Source organism: Galeopterus variegatus, unplaced genomic scaffold (assembly GCF_000696425.1).
Source record: "Galeopterus variegatus unplaced genomic scaffold, G_variegatus-3.0.2 Scaffold8995, whole genome shotgun sequence".
Lineage (NCBI taxonomy): Eukaryota > Metazoa > Chordata > Mammalia > Dermoptera > Cynocephalidae > Galeopterus > Galeopterus variegatus.
The window spans coordinates 19889-40266 of record NW_007735106.1 but is presented as its reverse complement, the minus strand read 5'-3'; the positions used below and the strand labels follow the sequence as shown (position 1 = coordinate 40266).

General features: G+C 35.9%; 1 protein-coding gene across 1 annotated transcript in view; it reads left to right on the top strand.

Annotated features, from left to right (window-relative positions):
• LOC103608935 (aldehyde dehydrogenase, cytosolic 2) overlaps positions 1 to 17626 on the top strand; it is a 54899-nt gene extending 37273 nt beyond the window's left edge. The window contains exons 7-11 of the mRNA XM_008593323.1: positions 126 to 310; positions 1305 to 1469; positions 4582 to 4739; positions 12047 to 12121; positions 17017 to 17626. Coding sequence (XP_008591545.1) covers positions 126 to 310; positions 1305 to 1469; positions 4582 to 4739; positions 12047 to 12121; positions 17017 to 17089 — 656 coding nt within the window. The 3' untranslated portion in view covers positions 17090 to 17626. The remainder of the gene's footprint in view (positions 1 to 125; positions 311 to 1304; positions 1470 to 4581; positions 4740 to 12046; positions 12122 to 17016) is intronic.
• The last annotated feature ends 2752 nt before the right edge of the window (positions 17627 to 20378 follow it).

Genomic DNA, 20378 nt, shown 5'->3' with positions numbered 1-20378 from the left:
CCCTGGTGCGGGTGCAACACCGAGGGTTGCGATCCCGTTGCCGGTCAGTAAAAAAGACAAAAAGGAAAAAAAAAAAGAAAAGAAAAGAAAATACTTCCTCTTTAATGTGAATGTCTTCTTTGCAGTGGACGTTGCTGTTGAAATTGCACACCAAGGGTTATTCTACCACCAGGGCCAATGTTGTATAGCAGCATCCAGGCTTTTTGTGGAAGAATCAATTTACGATGAGTTTGTTCGAAGGAGTGTTGAGCGGGCTAAGAAGTATGTTCTTGGAAACCCTTTAACCCCTGGAGTAAATCAAGGCCCTCAGGTGAGTACTCATTAGATGGAATAGCATTTGCAGGGGACAAGAATAAACTATCTTCTTTAGGCCTAGTTTTTATTAAGATTACTTCCATCTATGCATCTTCCTAGGTAACAAGGCTGTGCCAGTTTGGTGATGAAGAAACAAACAATCTAATTCTCAATGATAATGAAATCATTCTATTTTTGTGTTACCTGGTTGTCATGCCTATAAACAGTTTCAAAGCCATGCTGGGAATTAAAGATGGGAGGAAAATTAACAAATGCTATAAATGTCTTGCTTTCCTCTGAACTCACTTTTTTTTTCCTTATAAAAAAATACTTTAGAAAGCTATTTAACTTCTGTGATATTTGTCGCATATTTAGATATGGCCTATCTAATGATGCAGGATGGTGACAACTAAGACAGGCCAGAAATTGGAACCAAACCTACTGGCCGCCCTAATGAAAACTGACCTGGGGAGGATGCCTAAACTATGCTCAAAATGTGGTACCCCAGGGCACGGACTAAGCTGGGTGGCTGGCTCAGAGACACAGCTGCAGGAGTCTTCTTAAAGTCCAAAAGCATCTGCATTTTGACTGTCATATCTAATTACACCCAGTGTCAAAGTTCTTTTTTTCTCCTTTTACCCTTTTTATTTCAGTTAGGGCTACAGTTTCTAGGTAAATGTGTTGCATTATTAACAGGCATTTCTTCCAGAGTGAATAAATGACAGTTGTGTGAAAGGTTAATGTGTGTCCGCAGTGCCAATATGCTTTTCTTACCTAACTGTAAAACAAGTGCTAAATACAAATATCTATCTTCAAGGTTTCTTTCCTAAAAAGTCATGAGAAGGAAATATACCTAAAGAGTAAATCTGAGCCTCTGTGAACTGTTTTGATTCAATATTTGACTTAATAGCAACATCCTAGAGTTTGGAAACCCTCGTTCACAGGCCCAGCAATGTGTTATCTTTACATGGTGTTAATCTTTTCCTTTTAATGTGATATTTTTCAAATAGATTGACAAGGAACAATATGAGAAAATACTTGACCTCATTGAGAGTGGAAAGAAAGAAGGAGCCAAACTGGAATGTGGTGGAGGCTCTTGGGGGAATAAAGGCTACTTTATCCAGCCCACGGTTTTCTCTAATGTCACAGACGGGATGCGCATTGCCAAAGAGGAGGTAAATGGCCTCGTTCTGTTCTGTTCTCTTTGTTCCCCTGTTTGGCCTGCATGTGTGTATGCACAGTGTTCCTTTAAAATTCTCACTTCTTTGAACATCTTTGTCAGTTACTTTTCACTTATGTTGTTGATAAAGGTATAAGTTATTTGTGATCAAAATTAAAAATAGAAAAAATCATTGGGCCAGGCAAGAATTTCTAAACAGATCAAAATGCTTAACAATGTTTGGGTGCTTCCTTCACAGTTTTAAGGTAATTGAATTCTGTCATTTGCGAAAACATGGACGAACTTGGAGGACATTATGTTAAGTGAGATTTGCCAAGCACAAAAAGACAAATACCACAGGACCTCACTTACATGTTGAGTTCAAAAAGTCAAACTCATAGAAGCAAGGAGTGGAATGGTTGTTACCAGGGGCTTGGGAGGGTCGGGGGTGAGCCCTGGGGACATGTTGGTCAAAGTGTACAGCATTTCAGTTAGACAGGAAGAGTAAGTTCCTTGTACAATATGTGACTGCAGTTAATGACAATGTATTGTATACTTGAAAATTGCTAAGGGAGTACACTTTAAGTGTTCATGCCACAAAATATTAGTACTTATATTCTACCAGCTGGTTCCAAATTTTCCCTGTGGCCCTTTTCTATGTGAGAGCCATCCGTATATTGGAAAATAGCATTCATCCCTTACATCTTTCCCCACCCTCCATGTGCTCTGGCCTATATTTTTCACCTGTTAGACTTCCTAATTCTGTATTGTAGTTAAATATTTGATGAGCATATATTATGTATAGATAAATATATATATTATATATATTATGTGTAAATAAATATAATATACATATATGTGTGTATATGCACATATATATGCTCACCAAATATTTAACTACAATATCCCAAATTATGTGCAAATTACGTGTATGTGTGTGTATATATATATATATGTATGTATATACATATGTATATATACACACACACACACAGAGTAATGTGTCGCTTAACAATGGGGCTACATTCTGAGAAACGTGTCATTAGGTGATTTTATCTTTGTGCGAATATCACAGAGTATGCTTACAAAGTCCTAGGTGATAGCCTACTACAGACCTGGAGTATGTAGTATAGCCATTACAATCTTATGGGACCACTATCATATGTGGTCTATTGTTGACCAAAATGTTATATTGTGTATTACTGCTTGCCAAATATTTAAGTATAATATACAAAATTATGAAGTCTAACAGCTGAAAAATAGAGGGCCGAGAGCACATGGAGTGTGGGGAGTGATGTAGGAGATGAATATTTCTAATACATTTACAAATAATATATATTTATTTATTATATAAATCGAATATATACAATGTATTTACACATAATTATATTGTGTAATATATTGCATATTATAGTTAAATATTTGATGAGCACAAACTAACATCAAGAAAAATGTTGTCTAGTGATATGAGCTATAACTGGGAAAAGCTACTTTGCATTTAGGAATTATAAATAATCTACCTCATGGACACCAAGGGCTTTTAATAAAAGCAGATAGATGCACTGGCTTTGGGCTGCAAAAATGTTATATAGTGCACTACATACAATAAGAAGGCATTGGCAACGCAAAGGTACTGAATAATAATTCACTTATAAAGTTTGATTTCATGTCCATGAAATGACAGAGAATCTGAGAGCATTATTTTCTTTACCTTCAAGAAAGTCACCAATCCAGGGGTAAAGTGCATAGTTAGATTTGCAAACAGAGAAAATAAATAGGAAAAACAAAAATAAAAGCAAATGCATGTGGGTAATCAAACATAGTGTCTTAGTTCAATACTCAGCTGAATTATGACTTTTCACTTATTGGCAAACACTTGTCTAATTAGAGCTGTTGTTCTTGCATATATTGATGAATACCAGATAGAAAGGATCAAGAAAATATTTATGTGTTCCTACAATACACATAGAACAGCTAGCTTGCTATTTCAAAGTGGGAGCCTGGAGCCATGTGCTGTGTTCAATTAAAATTATGTAAAATATGAACACATTTATGATACTAACTGCTATATATCTGATTTCTAGGTTACAGTATCATAATTAGATTTACAACCTTAGAATTTGCACTCGACCTCCATAGAATGGCAGCCCCCAACCCTCTAACATTTAAATCAGTGGTAAACACCAGAAAATCATTTGTTGTTTCTGATTTTTTTATTCTGCTTGTTCACATTTCCCAGAGAATTCTGCTAACACTCAGAGGAGCCCCACTTTTATTTAATTTTAATAAATGTTTTATTGAAATTTAATATAGAGCTTAATTTTTAAGAGAAAATCCAGTTTTTCTTTTACCCGGGGCTGATACAAATACAGAATGGGTTGAGTTTGGGCTGTGTTAACTAGAGAGTCCAGAAAAAGTGAAAAAGTGGTTTAGGCTAAAATAAGCAAATTGTAATTTTGGTTACTTATCCTGTGATTATAGCCATTGCTAATGAACTCATGCTTTGGTTAGTACAGGGTGGCTCAGGATTTAAGCTCTTGCAGTAATGAACTGTTCTATTTAGTATACATAAGTTGCATAAGACTTGGCTACAGAATAGAATCTGAACAAAAATTCATGCTGTTTTACCTAACTTAACTAATTATGAAAAGATCTAAGTACATTACAATAGTTAATATTTCAATCAATGGTATGCTGGTATTGAAAACATAATTATTATTGTTGGTCATTGCAATTCACTTATCCAGCAGAGCAAGCAGTGCATTCTCAGGCTTGCTGTTATATGCAGTAACTCGGAAGATGAGAAAAACTAGGGAGAGAATTTAGAATGTTTTCAAATGGAAAAGAAATTCTGAAGGTAATGATTTGATGCAAAATTGCACATTCTTAGAAGCTTAATTCCAACACCTAGAAAATAAATGTTGCCTTACTTCTTTGTACCTTATCTTGTTCCAAAGAGAATTTTACACATGACCATTGCATGTTTTGACCTACCATTTCTGCAGCTGCCTATTTTGATTCCTACATAGAGTTTTGATGTATGAAGCAAAATCTTAATTTAGGATTGTTTATAGAATAAAAAAAAGACTATAACCTGTTCTATCTTTAATTCACTTCTTGTGGTATAGATATTTGGTCCAGTGCAGCAAATCATGAAGTTTAAATCTTTAGATGATGTGATCAAGAGAGCAAACAATACTCACTATGGCTTAGCAGCAGGAATCTTCACGCAAGACCTTGATAAAGCCATGACAGTCTCCTCTGCTCTGCAGGCAGGGACAGTGTGGTAAGTCAGCCTAAGTAATACAGCATTTTCAATGTTAACCACAGTACCATGTTACCTTGAACGTTTTCAGATTTGGATTTTTCATTTGGAATTACATGGCCTGCTAGAAAAGCAATTGGTACCCTAAAAAAACAAAAGAAAACAAAACCTGCTTTGTTGGAAGAACTTTAGAAGGGTATTTTAACTCTATCCAGCATTCTGAAATTGCTTGCCCAAAATATTTTATTGATGTTTTGTTAAATACAACATAAGTATTGCTAAGTCATTTCTTTTTTTTTTTTTTTTTTTTTAAGAGAACTAGAGGCTCTGGGAAAAGAATTAGAGCATCTTTCACATATTAAAGAAAGCGTTGAAGATAAGGTATTTGTATATATGTATATTAGCCTTTGTGAGATATACATATGTTTATAGATCAATTTGTATAAATTTTGTTTCTTGTTAACACAGCTGGAATTGAGACGGAAACAGTTTCATGTTCTTCTTAGTACCATCCATGAACTTCAGCAAACATTGGAAAGTAAGTAAAAGGAATGTTTCCGGACCGGTGACCGGCAACGGGATTGCAACCCTCGGTGTTGCTCCCGCGCCTCGCTCAGCCAGTGAGCGGGAACCGGTCTGTATGTGGGATCCGAACCCGGGCGGGAGCGCCGCCGCGCTTCCCAAGCGGCGCGCTATCCAGTGCGCCACCGGGCCGGCCCATTGCTAAGTCATTTCTAGGGCAACCTCGTTCTCAGTCTTTTGGATATTAGCCATCCTAACTGGAGTGAGATGGTATCTCAAAGTGGTTTTGATTTGCATTTCCCAAAAGCTAAGTGATATTGAGCTTTTTTTCATGTGTCTGTTGGCCATTCATGTACCTTCCTTTGAGAAATGCCTATTCAGCTCCTTTGCCCATTTTTTAATTGGGTTGTTTGTTTCTTGTAAAGTTGTTTGAGTTCCTAGTATATTCTGGATATTAATCCTTTGTCTGATGCATATTTTGCAAATATTTTCTCCCACTCTGTTTGTTGTCTTTTCACTCTGTTAATTGTTTCTTTTGCTGTACAGAAGCTTTTTAGTTTGATATAATCCCATTTGTTTATTTTACCTTTAGTTGCCTGTGCTTTGGGGGTCCTAATCATGAAGTCTGTACCCACTCCTACTTACTGGGGTGTTTCCTCTATGTTTTCTTTAAGGAATTTTATTGTTTCAGGATGTATATTTAATTCTTTAATCCATTTTGAGTTGATTTTGGTATATCGTGAGAGGTACAGGTCTAGTTTCATTCTCCTACATATGAATATCTGGTTTCCCCAGCACCATTTGTTGAAGAGGCATTTTTTGTCTTCCCCATTGTGTAGACTTGCTGCCTTTATCAAAGATCAGATGGCTGTAGGTGTATGGGTTGATTTCTGGGTTATCTGTTCTATTCTATTGATCCGTATGTCTGTTTTTATGCCAGTAACATGCTGTTTTGGTTATTATAGCTTTGTAATATTGCTTAAAGTCAGGTAGTGTTAGGCCTGCAGCTTTATTTTTTTGCTCAGGATTGCTTTGGCTGTGCATGGTCTATTTTTATTCCATATAAATGTCTGGGTAGGTTTTTCCATTTCTGAGAAAAATGTCATTGGAATTTTGATGGGAATTGCATTGAATCTGTCAATCACTTTGGGTAATATGGACATTTTCATGATGTTAATTCTTCCAATCCAAGAGCATGGGATTATATCAAACTAAATATATGTGTACTCTTTAATTTCTCTCAACTGTGGTTCATTGTTCTCTTTGTAGATTTTTCACATCCTTGGTTAACTTTATTCCTAAGTATTTTATTTTTTTGGTGGCTATTGTAAATGAGCTAGCTTTCTTGATTTCTTTTTCTGCATGTTCACTGTCAGAGTATAGAAATGCTACTGATTTTTGCATGTTGATTTTGTATCCTGCAACTTTACTGAAATCATTTATCAACTCTAGTAGGTTTTTTGTAGAGACTTTAGGCTGTTCAATTTATAGGATCATGTCATCCGCAAACAGGGACAGTTTGACTTCATCCTTTCCAATCTGGATGCCTGTATTTCCTTCTCTTCTCTGATTGCTCTGGCTAGTACTTCCAACACTATGTTGAATAGAAGTGGTGAGAGTTGGCATCCTTGTCTAGTTTCTGTTCTTGAGATATGATATTAGCATTGGGCTTATCATATATGGCTTTAATTGTGTTGAGATAGTTTCCATCTATACCTAACTTGTAGAGAGCCTCTATCATGAAAGAATGTTGAATTTTGTCAAATGCTTTTCTAGCATCTGTAGAGATGATCATATGTTTTTTGTCTTTGCTTTTATTGATGTGGTGTATCACATTTATTGGTTTGCATATGTTGATCCAAGCTTGCCTCCCTGGGATGTATCCCACTTGATCATGGTGTATAATTTTGTGTATGTGTTGCTGTATTCTGTTAGCTAGTATTTTATTGAGGATTTTTGCATCTACATTCATCAAGGATATTGGCCTCTAGTTTTCTATTTTTGATGCATCTTTATCTTGTTTTGATATCAGAATGAAAGCAGTTTGCTTCATAGAATGAGTTTGGGAGAATGGCCTCGGTTTCAATCTTTTGGGACAATTTGTGGAGAATTGGTATCAGTTCCTCTTTGAAGGTTAGGTAGAACTTTGTGTGAACCCACCAGGTCCTGGGCTTTTCTTTGTTGGGAGCCTTCTGATAACAACTTCAATTTCTTTTATTGTTATTGGTCTGTTCAGATTTTCTATATCTTCTTGCCTCAGTATTGGTAGTTTGTATGTGTCCAGAAATTTATCCATTTCCTCCAGATTTTCAAATTTGTTGGCATATAGTTGTTTATAGTAGTCTCTAATGATTCCTTGTATTTTTGAGGTGTCTGTTGTAATATCACCTTTTTTCATTTCTAATTTTTTTGTTTGGGTCTTTTCTCTTCTTTTTTTATTTAGCCTTGCTAAAGGTTTGTCGATTTTATTTATCTTTTCAAAAAAACAACTTTTTGTTTCATGGATCTTTTGTATCATTTTTCGGGTTTCTATTTCATTTAGTTCTGCTCTGATCTTAATGATTTCTTTCCATCTGCTAACTTTGGGTTTGGATTGTTCTTGTTTTTCTAGTTCTTTAAGGTGAAGTATTAGGTTGTTCACTTGCCATCTTTCCATTCTTCTGAAGTAAGCATTTAATGCAATAAATTTCCTCCTTAGTACTGTATTGCAGTATCCCACAGGTTTTGGTATGATGTGTCATTTTCATTAGTTTCAAGAAATTTTTTGATTTTCTGTTTAATTTCTTCTTGGACCCATATGTCATTGAGTAGAATGTTGTTTAATTTCCATGTGTTTATATGGTTTCCAGAGTTTTGTTTGTTACTGATTTCTAATTTTAATCCATTGTGATTGGAAAAAATACATGGAATAATTCCAATTTTTTTGAATTTGTTGAGGCTTGCTTTGTGACCTAACATGTTGGTCTATCCTGGAGAATGGTCCATATGCTGATGAGAAGAATGAATACTCTGAGGTTGTTGGATGGAATGTTCTGTAGATATCTGCCAAGTCCAATTGTTCTAAAGTGTTGTTTAGATCTTGTGTCTCTCTATTAATTTTTTGCCTAGATGATCTGTCCCCTGAAAGTGGGGTATTCAGGTCCCCTCCTGTTATGTGTTAGTGTCTATCTCATTCTTTAGATCTAATAGTGCTCGCTTTATAAATCTGGCTGCTCTGACACTGGGTGCACATATATTTATGATTGTTATATCTTCTCGATGGATAGATCCTTTCATCATTATATAGTGGCCTTCTTTGTCTCTTTTTATGGTTTTTGCTTTAAAGTCTATTGTATCTGAGATAAGAATAGCTACTCCAGCTCGTTTTTCATTTCTGTTTACATGATACATCTTTTCCATCCTTTCACTCTTAGTTTATGTGAGTCTTTATAGGTGAGGTGGTTCTCTTGAAGGCAGCATATTGTTAGGTCCATCTTTTTAATCCAGTCAGCCAGTCTGTGTCTTTTGAGTGGGGAATTCAATCCCTTTTACATTTAGAGTTATTATTGAAAGGTGTTGATTTACTCCTAGCATTTTATTGATTTTTGTTTGGCTGTCTTAAGTATCTTTTGTCCCTTTCTTTCTGATTTTCTTTTTGTCTTCTGTATTTGTTGGTTTCTTGGGGTGGTAGATAACTTTTTTTTTATTGTTAGCATTTTTGTTTTACTGGTAGGTTTTGTTCTTTCTTGAGTATTCATGGCAGTGATGGTTGTTTTTGAGGTATCTTGTAAGGCTGGTTGTGTGGTAGTAAACTCCCACCGTTTTTGTTTGTCTGAAAAATATACTATTTGTCCTTCCTTTCAGAAGGACAGCCTTGCTGGGTAAAGTATTCTTGGCTGGCAATTTTTGTCCTTTAGTATTTTGAATATATCATCCCATTCTTTTCTGGCTTTTAGGGTTTCTGATGAAAAGTCTAACGTTATTCTGATTAGGGCTCCCTTATAGGTGACTTGCTGCTTCTCTCTTGCAGCCTTTAAGATTCTCTCTTTGTCTTTGAGTTTTGCCAGTTTGACTATTACATGTCTTGGAGAGGACCTTTTGGGGTTGAATATGTTTGGGGATCTTTGGGCCTCCTGAATTTGAAGATCTGTGACTTTCCCTATACCTAGGAAGTTTTCTGCTATTATTTCATTGAATATGTTTTCAATGGTGTTTCCTTTTTCCTCCAATTCTGGAATACCCATGATTTGGATATTTGAGTGCTTAAGGTTTTTTCTTATCTCTCTTAGATTTTCTTCAATTTTTATTTTTTTTTTCTTTTTTCTTTTTGCCTGTGTTAATTCAAACAGCCTGTCTTCAAGATCAAAAATTCTCTCTTCTGCTTGTTCAAGTCTGCTGGTTAGACTCGCTATTGTGTTTTTTATTTCGTTGAATGAATCCTTCAGCTCCACAAGCTCTGCTACATTCTTTTTCAAGGCATTGATTTCTTTGTACATTTCTTCTTTCAGATCCTATATACTTTTTCTCATTTCATAGTGTCATCTGAGTTTTCTTGTACCTCATTTACTTTCCTTAGAATTATTGCTCTAAATTCCTTCTCAGTCATTTCAAAGACTTCCTGTTCTGTAGGATCTAGAGCTTGAGAGTTATTATTTTCTTTTGGTGGTAAAGTACTTTCTTGATTTTTCATATCTCTGGTATCTTTCCTTTGGTGTTTTGTCATTGTGGCAGGGGGTATCACAGTCCACTCATTTCACCCTGATGTCTGGCTTGAATCCTGAAGGGACTACCAATTCTGGGCAGCAGGAACTAGCCTGGGCTGGGGATCCCATGGCACCTGCCTGTTCTGGCACAGCTTTCTTGGGGCATGTGGGTCCGGTGGCTCTCAGGCCTCTCTGGGAAGCAGAGACTGGCCTGGGCTGGGGCTTCTCACGTCACCTGCTTCTTCCAGCACAGCCAACTTGAGGCATGTGGACCCGGTGTATCTTAGGCCTCTCTGAGCAGTGGGGACTGACCTAGGCTGGAGGTCCCATGGCACCTGTCTTTTCTGGTGAGACTGATTCAGGGCATATGGGCCCAGTGGCTCTTAAATCTCTCTAAGCGGCAGGGACTATCCTGGGATGGAGGTCCCGCAGCAACTGCTTTTTCCGGTGTGGCTGACTCAGGGCATGTTTGTCCCATGGCTCTCAGACCTCTCTGGGAAGTGGGCACTGGCCTGGACTGGGGTTCCCTGGCACATGGCTCCTGCTTGTTCCAGTGCAGATCTTGGGCCTCCTGTTGTTGCTTTGTAATAGTTGCAAATTGGTCTATTTGTGGGAGAGAGCAACATTAGGAACCGTCTACTCTGCTGTCTGGACCAGAACTCCCCCAAGGCTTTTGATTTTAGAATAACAGAATATCACATGCCTGCTTGGTAAAAATTCCTTTATAATATCAGTGCACCGAGTATCTTGGGAAGCACCAGTCAGGAATTTCTATACTATTAAAATGGAAGGGAACATATTCTTATTGCTGTATATCCTAAAGCATAATAATATCCTGGCATTGTTCCAGACCTAATAGCTGTTTGGTCTTGTAAGGACAACTATTGAATTCCAAAGTTATTGGAGTTTTACTCCTAATTTCAAAGTAGGCATGTGATTTTGCAATTTAAAGAATGATTAAACAAAGCTGAGACAAATTAATTTTAAATTTATTTAAGGAACAATCCCTCTAGGAGGGGAGACATGGATAAGAACTCTGTGGTCCACCAAGAATGTCGAAGTCTATGATCTGGGGTAGTGTTTTAACTGAGGAAACTTCTATATGTTATCTCAGGACCAAAGTAATAACCGAACTCTTCCAAGTGTAATACGATTTTTCTGGAAGTCACACTATTGTTCACCTGTTATAATAGCATGAATGCAGGGAAAAGTATAAAAAAAGAACATTGTTTTCTCCTTTAAAAAAATTGCTTCCTCTTTTGTGTAATGAAAGTCATGTAAATAATTATATTTTGCTGTTAACTTTGGCCACCAGGAAAGTAAAAGCTAAATGAATCGTTCACGACCTGCGTAACTGCATTCTAATTTCCCCCTTCTGTTAATCTTCTATTGTGATTTTTTTCATTAATTCTAATATTCATGTCTTTGTAATTATATTTGTCCTTATAACCATCCTGATACACCTTATGAAATATGACAGGGAATAAACAAATTGATAGTTAAATCCAACTCTTGCCAAGGCCTCTGTTTAAGCAATTTGTTGAACCAATTAATGAAAAAATAAATGAACTGATTGATATGATACATATTGCAATTGCAAAAGAAAATTTATTCTAGCCTGTTAAGTACACAAACCTCAAGAAAATTACAAAGCTTATTTGAATATACACACTAAGAAACAATCATCCAACAAACTTCAGTCTCTAAAAAACCATGTCCTCCTGTCCACAGTACATTGGCCATTTAACTTCTATAATTCAAACTACCGCTTCTCATAGACATGACATACTACCAAAACGGCTATCCACATGCAGAGTTGTACCATTCTCTTTGTTTCTAGGTAGTATATATCCATATAAATACATATAATCCATATTATACTTCTACATTCTAATTTTTAGTGCTGCTTTTTTTATCACAATGATTATGTTATGTGAAAATTAATAGAGTTCTTAAAGATCTCTCTGAATTTCTAAAATTTCCAATTTAGGAGTTATCTCATAGTTTAAGTATTATTTATAATGTATTTTTTTTTTTTTTTTCTTCTCAGGGGAATTTCCAATTTAGGAGTTATCTCATAGTTTAAGTATTATTTATAATGTATTTTTTTTTTTTTCTTCTCAGGGTGAATTGCTATAGTGTGATATCTGCCCAGAATTCCTTTGGTGGATTCAAAATGTCTGGAAATGGACGAGAATTGTAAGAAAAACTTTCTATTAAGACAAAAACTTATCTTGATGAAAATAGTTTTCGCTTCCAAAAAATTAATCCACAGTTGCCACCTTAAATAAAACTTACCTCTGTTCTTTCTTGGAGATTCATACCATCAAATAGCTTATGAAATGTTAATGTACCCCATGAGTGCAGAAAGGTGGTGGCAGAAGAGAAATATAATGTATTAAGCTCCTACCGTATATGTGACCATACTAAGAACTTTACATTGGTGATTGAAACATTGCTTACTGTTAGAATTGCTTACTATTCATATATGAATGTAATCTATTTGGGAAACATTTCCAGAAAGGAGGAGAAAACTATAAATTGGCAATTATAAGAAGTGTGCAAATGTAAGAACATTCTAATTATTTGAATATACCTCTTCAGTAAATCAGGTGCCTCATCTCAAAAAATTTCAATATAAGAATAATGATTCTCATCTGTTGAAATATTATTGATGTAGACCTTAAAATCTGAATTACCTGAATGAGTTATTTTTGGTACTAAAATCCAAAACTAAAAAGAAATTTGACTAAGAAAAACATATTTTACAGTAGTAAATGAATTGAGAATATTTATATATAAATGCATTTATGAGCCTTCAGTTGCTTTTGAAATCACAATATATAGATTTTTAAGAATGAGTACATATGTAAGTATGTACAGAAAGTAGTGGCAATATGTTGAGTTAATTTTGTTCAAGAAATTTAAGCATTTTATTTCTTAAAAATTTCTTACATTTTTCAATAAATTTAAAAATTTATGAAGAAAAAAGATAAATCATATATAAACCTTATAGATGCAAACATCATAAAACTGCCAGTTTTGTAAACAGCAAATAAAAATGAGTCTTTCTCAGTTTCTGAAGGTCATGAATGCATTAAATAACCAGGTAATTGTCATTTGTCTTAACAAATCAGCAAAATTACAATAAAACAAATATCTTTGGAGAGCAGATGAAATGGAATAATGATAAAATGATCCATCTGCTTTCTCAATGTGCATTCATTAAATACTTGCTTTGTACGAGGTGTCTTCAAAAAGTTCGTAAAAAGACTCATATTATCTTTTAATTCCATTTTCCAGGAACTTTTTGAAGTACCCTTGGATTAGGTCCCAAGAGCCCCAGAGATATGACACTATATTCCATCCTCTAACATAACTTTAGTGGCAGGAAGAATACGTAAAATGACATATGCACTCTGTGAAATAAGGAGTAATAGACAGGGAGTCCATACTTCATGGGGCAGAGAAGCAGTTAAAGTGCAGAGAAAAGTACTGAAGGACAGAAAATCTGGGCACCACCAGAGTATACCATTTAGTACAGCATCTTTCTAACCCTCACTATTTTAATTTGTCAGACAAGGTCAAGGATTGTACTTGGGATGGGGGGAGAAGGAACTAGAGGGTCTTTGAGCTCCTTTCCATGATTAAGATTAGAACTATAGTTCTAACCCTAGTGAGAATTCAGTGGATAAAATCTTAATGGCAGTTGATAGAGTAAGAGAAGACCTCATAGAAGAAGGGGACTTCGCCTCGGGCGTGAAGCAAGTGTGTACATCAGGAAGTAGAGAGGAGGCATTCTTGAATGAAACATTGCATGTGGTCTGTTGAGGGGCTAGTGAACTTGGTTGATGTGTGTATTTATGCAGGTAGGAAACATGATTTCAAACTTTATTAGTGGGGTAGAGAAACACCATGGATGCCTTTAGAATATCAAGGAGGTAGAGAGTGTCAAAAATTCAACCCATGAAAAGTCGATGGCATAGCAGAGAAGACTTGATTGGACTCTGCCTGACTTGCATTTAAATACTGATCCTGCCACTTGCTAGCCATGCAGACTGATTCAGGTTGTCTAGCTTCTGAACCTTTATTTCTTCATATTTAAAATGGAGATGTTGACATTCCTTTTAAGAAGGTTTTCAGTCAAATGTCATGCTGAATGTTCAGTCCCTACCCTTATATATAACTCTCACACAGTGGGGACTCAACAAACGTTTCTTCCTTCCCTAGACTATTCCCTTTATAATGTCCATTACTAGAGAATCCCTTGTCAGAACTAATTGCTTTGTACAAAAAACTATGACAAAAGTTAAGTTACTCTGAAGGGCAGTTTGTTCATTGCTGGCCCAGTGATTTCACACATTTCCCTGGGAACAATTGTCAGAACTAATTGCTTTGTACAAAAAACTATGACAAAAGTTAAGTTACTCTGAAGGGCAATTTGTTCATTGCTGGCCCAGTGATTTCACACATTTCCCTGGGAACAATGAAAGTAAAATAACCAAAAAAATGAAATGGCTAATGGAGACCAAACACATCAATTTTGTTGAATGCAATTTGGTCAGACTTTAAGGTCGAGATATAAGGAAATCAAATAAGAGGAGGACTGAAAAGAGTAATCAACCATCAGTAGTTTCTTAAAAATCTGGAAAGGGGATACAGATAATTTTCTTCTTTAAAATACAAAGGAAAAAGCTTTGCTGTATTTTTTGTTACTTCAAAAATTCCAGTTGAGAGTGCTACTGTTCAAGTCTCCCTTAAACCAAAGTTGGTGAATTTAATAAACAAGTCCTTTGCTGCAAGCTATTTAAAGTGAATTACTGAAGCAATAACTTCAAATGACCCCCAAGAATTAAATTATAGTTTGTCCTCAAAAGTAGAAAGGCAAAATTGATCAGCTGGGAACAGAGTCCTCAAAGAGCCAAAAATAGTGCTAGGCAGACCCCAATGTGTCTGGTAATACAGAGTGCCCAGACCTTGATTTTGCATCTGTGGTCATGGTGTTGGCACTGGAATGGGTTATATGGAGAAATTCTTCCTTTTATGTAATTGCACTCATTTTCACTTAGGTTAGCATAGGTCACTTGAGATTTTGCAGGTATGCTGTTTTAACCTTAATTGGCTCTCAGCACTTCACAAGATAGTTTTTTCTCCTGTCCTTTTCAGAAAAGGGGAGCAAAAAAGTATTGCAAACTACATAGCTTATAGAGAGAACTCAGATGTGTATTTTTTGTTTCATGATATTTGCCAAGTCAGTTCAGCAAACATTTCCTCTGTGCCTACTTATTTAATGCCAGTCTCCATTCTGGATACATAGAGAAAAACAGATGTAACTTGTTACTATTACCTTTGTCCTTATAGCATGGACTCTGGATGAGAAGCATGGATATAACCTGGAAGTCTATTAGAACAGCCCCAGGCCTCACTCCAGACCTACAGGATCAGAATCAGTATCTTAATGAGGTCCCAACTGATTTGTACATTGAAGATTTTAGAAGCACAGAACTAGTAAATCACAGACCTAGTAAGATAAAGACAAATGTAAACTGATGTTTCTGTGCTTTATCATAAATATAATATATCCATAGGAATCCTAAGGAGTAGAACCTATTTTATCCTGAGTATGACAATAATCACGCTTATTAGTCTCTTAATAAGTTTCAACTGACCATTAAACCTAAAATACAGTGAAAAGCCTATTGGTAAAAATCATGGGTTAATTTCCCTAACTTTGTGAGATAAAATACTTATTAAAATATTATCTTTTAATGGGTTTCAGACAACTGAGGCTAAACCCTTTAATTACTTTGAAGAACATGCTCTTTGAAGCTGTTAAAAGGTGTTTTCAGAAGCTTAATTGCCCAAGAAAATAATCAGTGTAAGAGGATTAGGTTACCCAGGAGAAAAATATGTCTTCTATATACCTGTCTGCCTCACAAGAAGAGAGGGGTAGAAAAGGATCAAGATCTCATTTCTCTGTAAGCCTACATGTGCAGGGGTGTTATGATTTTAAGAATACTCTTATATACATGTAATTTGATCCTCTCATCAAAGCAATACAAAGAACAGTGAGGGAGGGGGGAGAGAGAGGATGGAGCGAGGTTTCGGTAATGGGCCACAATAATCAACCACATTGTATATTGACAAAATAAAATTAAATTAAAAAAAAAATACAGAGAACAACTAAACCCAATCCTTGTAGTTATATCTTCAACAAAGGGTAAATCAAAGTCAGTTTCAGCTTCCAAAACCAGTAGGAAGTCCCCATAAACCTCACAACAAGATACCAGGGTCCAAATTAATTGACTTGGACTAATTCCTGATCATTTGAGTTGAACTTAAGAATTGAGTAAGCAAATGGCAGGGGATAGAAGAGGCTGCATAAAGGGGGAAAACCAATGACTGCAAAAAGCACAAAAGCCTAAATTTAAGCCAGTTTTCTCTCTTCCCCTCTTAAAAAGAAAACAAACAATCAAAAAAATGAAATTATAGGTTAGGTTTTTGTTTTGCCAAGAATCAAAAGATATCTTTAAAACTACATCTGCAAAATATTTTGTTTCAAGTCATATTAGGGCACCTTAGAATGAAAATGGGAGCGTGGTCATTTTTACCCTGCACCGCTTCTATGCCCATTGCACATGTAAATATAAACCCTACTTTAGTTCACAGTTTTACTATACCACCCTGGAGTGATTATGTATTAGTACTTCTTATCTTGTACTATATCTATCTTATTTATATGAATCTAGACTAGAAGGCATAAAATTCTTGTTGGGCTGAATTGTCTTTTGAGTAGTGAGAACTTTTAAAGTCGAGTAGAATAATGTCGAAAATGGACAATTTCTGAAAAATCAACTGAAAATACATGATTATTTAAAATGAAAAAAAACCTTTAAATTTTAAAAAAGGAAATTTATGTAAGATCAGACATCTTATGGTTGACTAGCTACTATATGAAATGCTTTGTACACAGAAAATATTTTTCATTGTCTCTAGCCAGATAAGCAAGAACAGACTTGTACCAAATCATGGACTCTGGTACATTTGCACTGCTGTGCTAAATGGTGTTTGTGGGTATTTTTTTCCCTCTCCAGGGGAGAATATGGTTTCCATGAATACACAGAGCTCAAGACAGTCACGATGAAAATCTCTCAGAAGAACTCATAAGGAAACTACAAGAGTAAAGAGAAGACTCTTCAATAATTAAGCATTTCCTACAGTCACTAATATAAGTGGGTTTTAAATACAAAATTGTTCTTTTCTTGTGTTTTTTAAACATAGGCTAATCACACTAGTATTAATACTACCCATAGAAGACTTGACATGTAGCTTATTGTGAAAGAATCGTTTGCCTTCTCATATATGCCCCCAATTCCTATCCTAAATAAAAAGAATGGACTTGGATGCAAGATCTCCCTAGCTCTGTCACAGCCATGTGCTTTTCTTTGTGGCTACTTGTCCAGGATAATCATTTTATAGAAAAGGACCAGTTGTCATTTAGCTTCTTTCCCTTAATGACCCCTTGAAGTACTTAACATACACTTCAACTGCAGAGTAGGTTGCTCTGTTTCTAGTAGTTATAAAGTCCTTGATGTGTCTTGAAATGTTTCCTAGAATGTCATGTCTGCTTGCCAAATGAAGTAATCTTAAAATACTTAACTGTAATCTGAATATAAAGCTTAATAAAAACAACCTTGCATGATTCTTGTTAAGTTTGCATTTTTTTTAAGTAGAAGTTTTGATTATGCTGGTTTACTCTCCCTGTCACTCAAAAACAGTGTTAAATTGAGCATAAAGGTGTATTTAAAAATAAAAGAAGGTCTAACCCACCAATTCTCCAGTGGGTAAAGAAATATTTTATTTTCAGAGGGATTCTTGAAATCAACAGCACACATTTGAGATAGATGACATCAGCTGTTCAGTAAGCATGCATTGAGTTCCTACAAAGTTCTGGGCATTATGTAAGATGCGACAGAAAACATGTAAATAGTGTATGGACCATTATGTCAAGGGGCTTTAATTTAGTGGAGAACAAAGACACAATCCCTCTTCCCCCCCCCAAAAAAAGGAGGGGGCGTAAAATAGAAATGAGAGTCCATAGTGTATGGACCATTATGTCAAGGGGCTTTAATTTAGTGGAGAACAAAGACACAATCCCTGTTCCCCCCCCCAAAAAAAAGGAGGGGGCGTAAAATAGAAATGAGAGTCCTAAAAACCATAAGAGTGCAGTCATATGCCAAAGGGGTAGGGGTGAAGTCTAAGGGGACTGGGAATAGCCTCATGAAGGAGATGTGACCAGATATGAACCTTAATGATGAGCAGATTTGCAGAGAATAAAGGGAAAGAGGTTCTCAACATAATCTCTCAGGAGATGTTCCATTGAAAAAAACTTTGGAGAAATTCTATACAGTCCTCTCCTGGAGTTTCAAATTACACATTAGCAGTGTATTCTAGTTTCTGAAAAGTCCTGCAATCTATGTAGTTCTGTTGCAATATTATTTTTTCTTACAAACTTATTTTAGCAGAAACCTGGCCAACCCCCCTTCCCCCCCCCGCCCACGGTTGTTTAATACCAATTAACGTTAGGAACTCCATGTTGGAAGATGCTGTTCTATGGAAAGAGGTAGCCCTGAGTGTTCTAAGAAGAGATCTGGGGATCGAAGGGGAGCAGCTGGAAAAACTTCGTCTGCGTAAAACTAACTGCACCACGCGTATGGATTTATGCCCTCATAACAAAGAGCTTCTGTTTATATTCTCATCTGTTGCACTGCTCCCATGTAGAAAGTAACTTGGGCTCAAGTAAAATCAAGTGAATTATTGTGTATTACTGTACATATTCTAAAATGTTCTTAGTTCAGCAATGTATAATTTAAGACTAGTGATCCTTAGGAAAACATTTATTTTCAGATTCAGATTTTATTTAAATAAGTTGATCATTTTACATTAACAGATACTTCAGTGACACCTGTTATTAGGACATTATAATAGTTGCCACAGTCAAGCATAACAATGTAAGAATGAATACAATTCATTAGCTTCTTAGTCCTGAAATAATTTTAACTCCAATTGCAAGAGTTTCTCAGACTTGTATGGGTATATAAGGTTTGCAATTTGGATTACCTTATCAGATTTGAGACATAATTACCCTTTTAGAAACTGGAGGAACCTAAGTCTCGGGGAAAACTGAAAGGTCTTTGGAGACTGAGAAGAGAAATATCCAAATACAGAGGAGGGTTGTGTTTTCCTAAAACCAGACAATGTCTATATTTTTAAAAATGTATTTAAAACCATGTGTAAATAAATTAATAGGTAGACAAGTTAATATTATAATGGCATCCCACCAGAACATTTTTTTAATGTATAAAAAGAGCGCTGAACACAGAACAAGACAAAAACCAGAAGCAAGTTTAAATATTTGAAAATTAAATCTTCGTTGTATAAATAAGACATTACAGGATTAAACAGAAAATATCTGTTTTATATTGGCTCATCCTGAGCCACTAGACATTATTTGTATTCCATTATTTGTATTAAAGCCATACGGGCAATAATTCTTAAAACCTTGAAAAGTTAAAGGGAATCCTTTAGCCCATGTGCTACAGGAAATACAGTAAGGTATTCTATCATGAAGAAGGCAGTTTTGTGGCTGTAAAAATGATCTCATGGTCTTCAGCATTCACAAGGTAGAAAGTATTTTCATCTCCAGGAATATTGAACTAAGCGACAGAAATTGGAATTCACTCTTTGGGCAAAGAAAATATCAGGTCTCATATGGATTCTCAAATGTCTAGTGTAGTGTTCTTCTTTGTCCTCTCTCCTTTTTGTTTTTGTTTTTTTTGGGGGGGGGGATTTTTTTTTCTTTTTCTTTATTCAGGATATATGCTTCTGGCTTTATTTTTATTTTGAAATAGCCAAGGAGAAATAGAGGAAAAAATTAAATGTTTTTCTTACAAGTAAATTCTTGTGACCAACTCAAAAAGAGCAACACGAGATAGAGAATTGTCATTTCTTTACTTAATTTGGGGGGAAGTGATGAACCCAAAAGACGTTTGCCCTGGGCAATGCATATAATTTTTTGTGTCAGATTTCTCTTGGACCCTTAGAAATGCAATTATATATGTGTACCATCAAATAAACACATACGTTCTGGTGGCTTTCTCAGAGTGTACAAAATAACCAGATTACATTTTCACATGAAACACAAGTTCCTCATTAGCGTTTCATCTTAACGCTGGGATTTTGTTGTTGTTGTTGTTGTTGTTGTTGTTTTGTCTCTTTTTCCGTGTCCGGCAACCGATCGCAACCCTCAGTGTTGCCCCCGTACCGGACCGGGGACCGGCAACGGGATCGCAACCCTCGGTGTTGCCCCCGTGCCTCGCTCAGCCAGTGAGCGGGAACCGGTCTGTATGTGGGATCCGAACCCTCGGGCGGGAGCGCTGCCGTGCTTCCCAAGTGG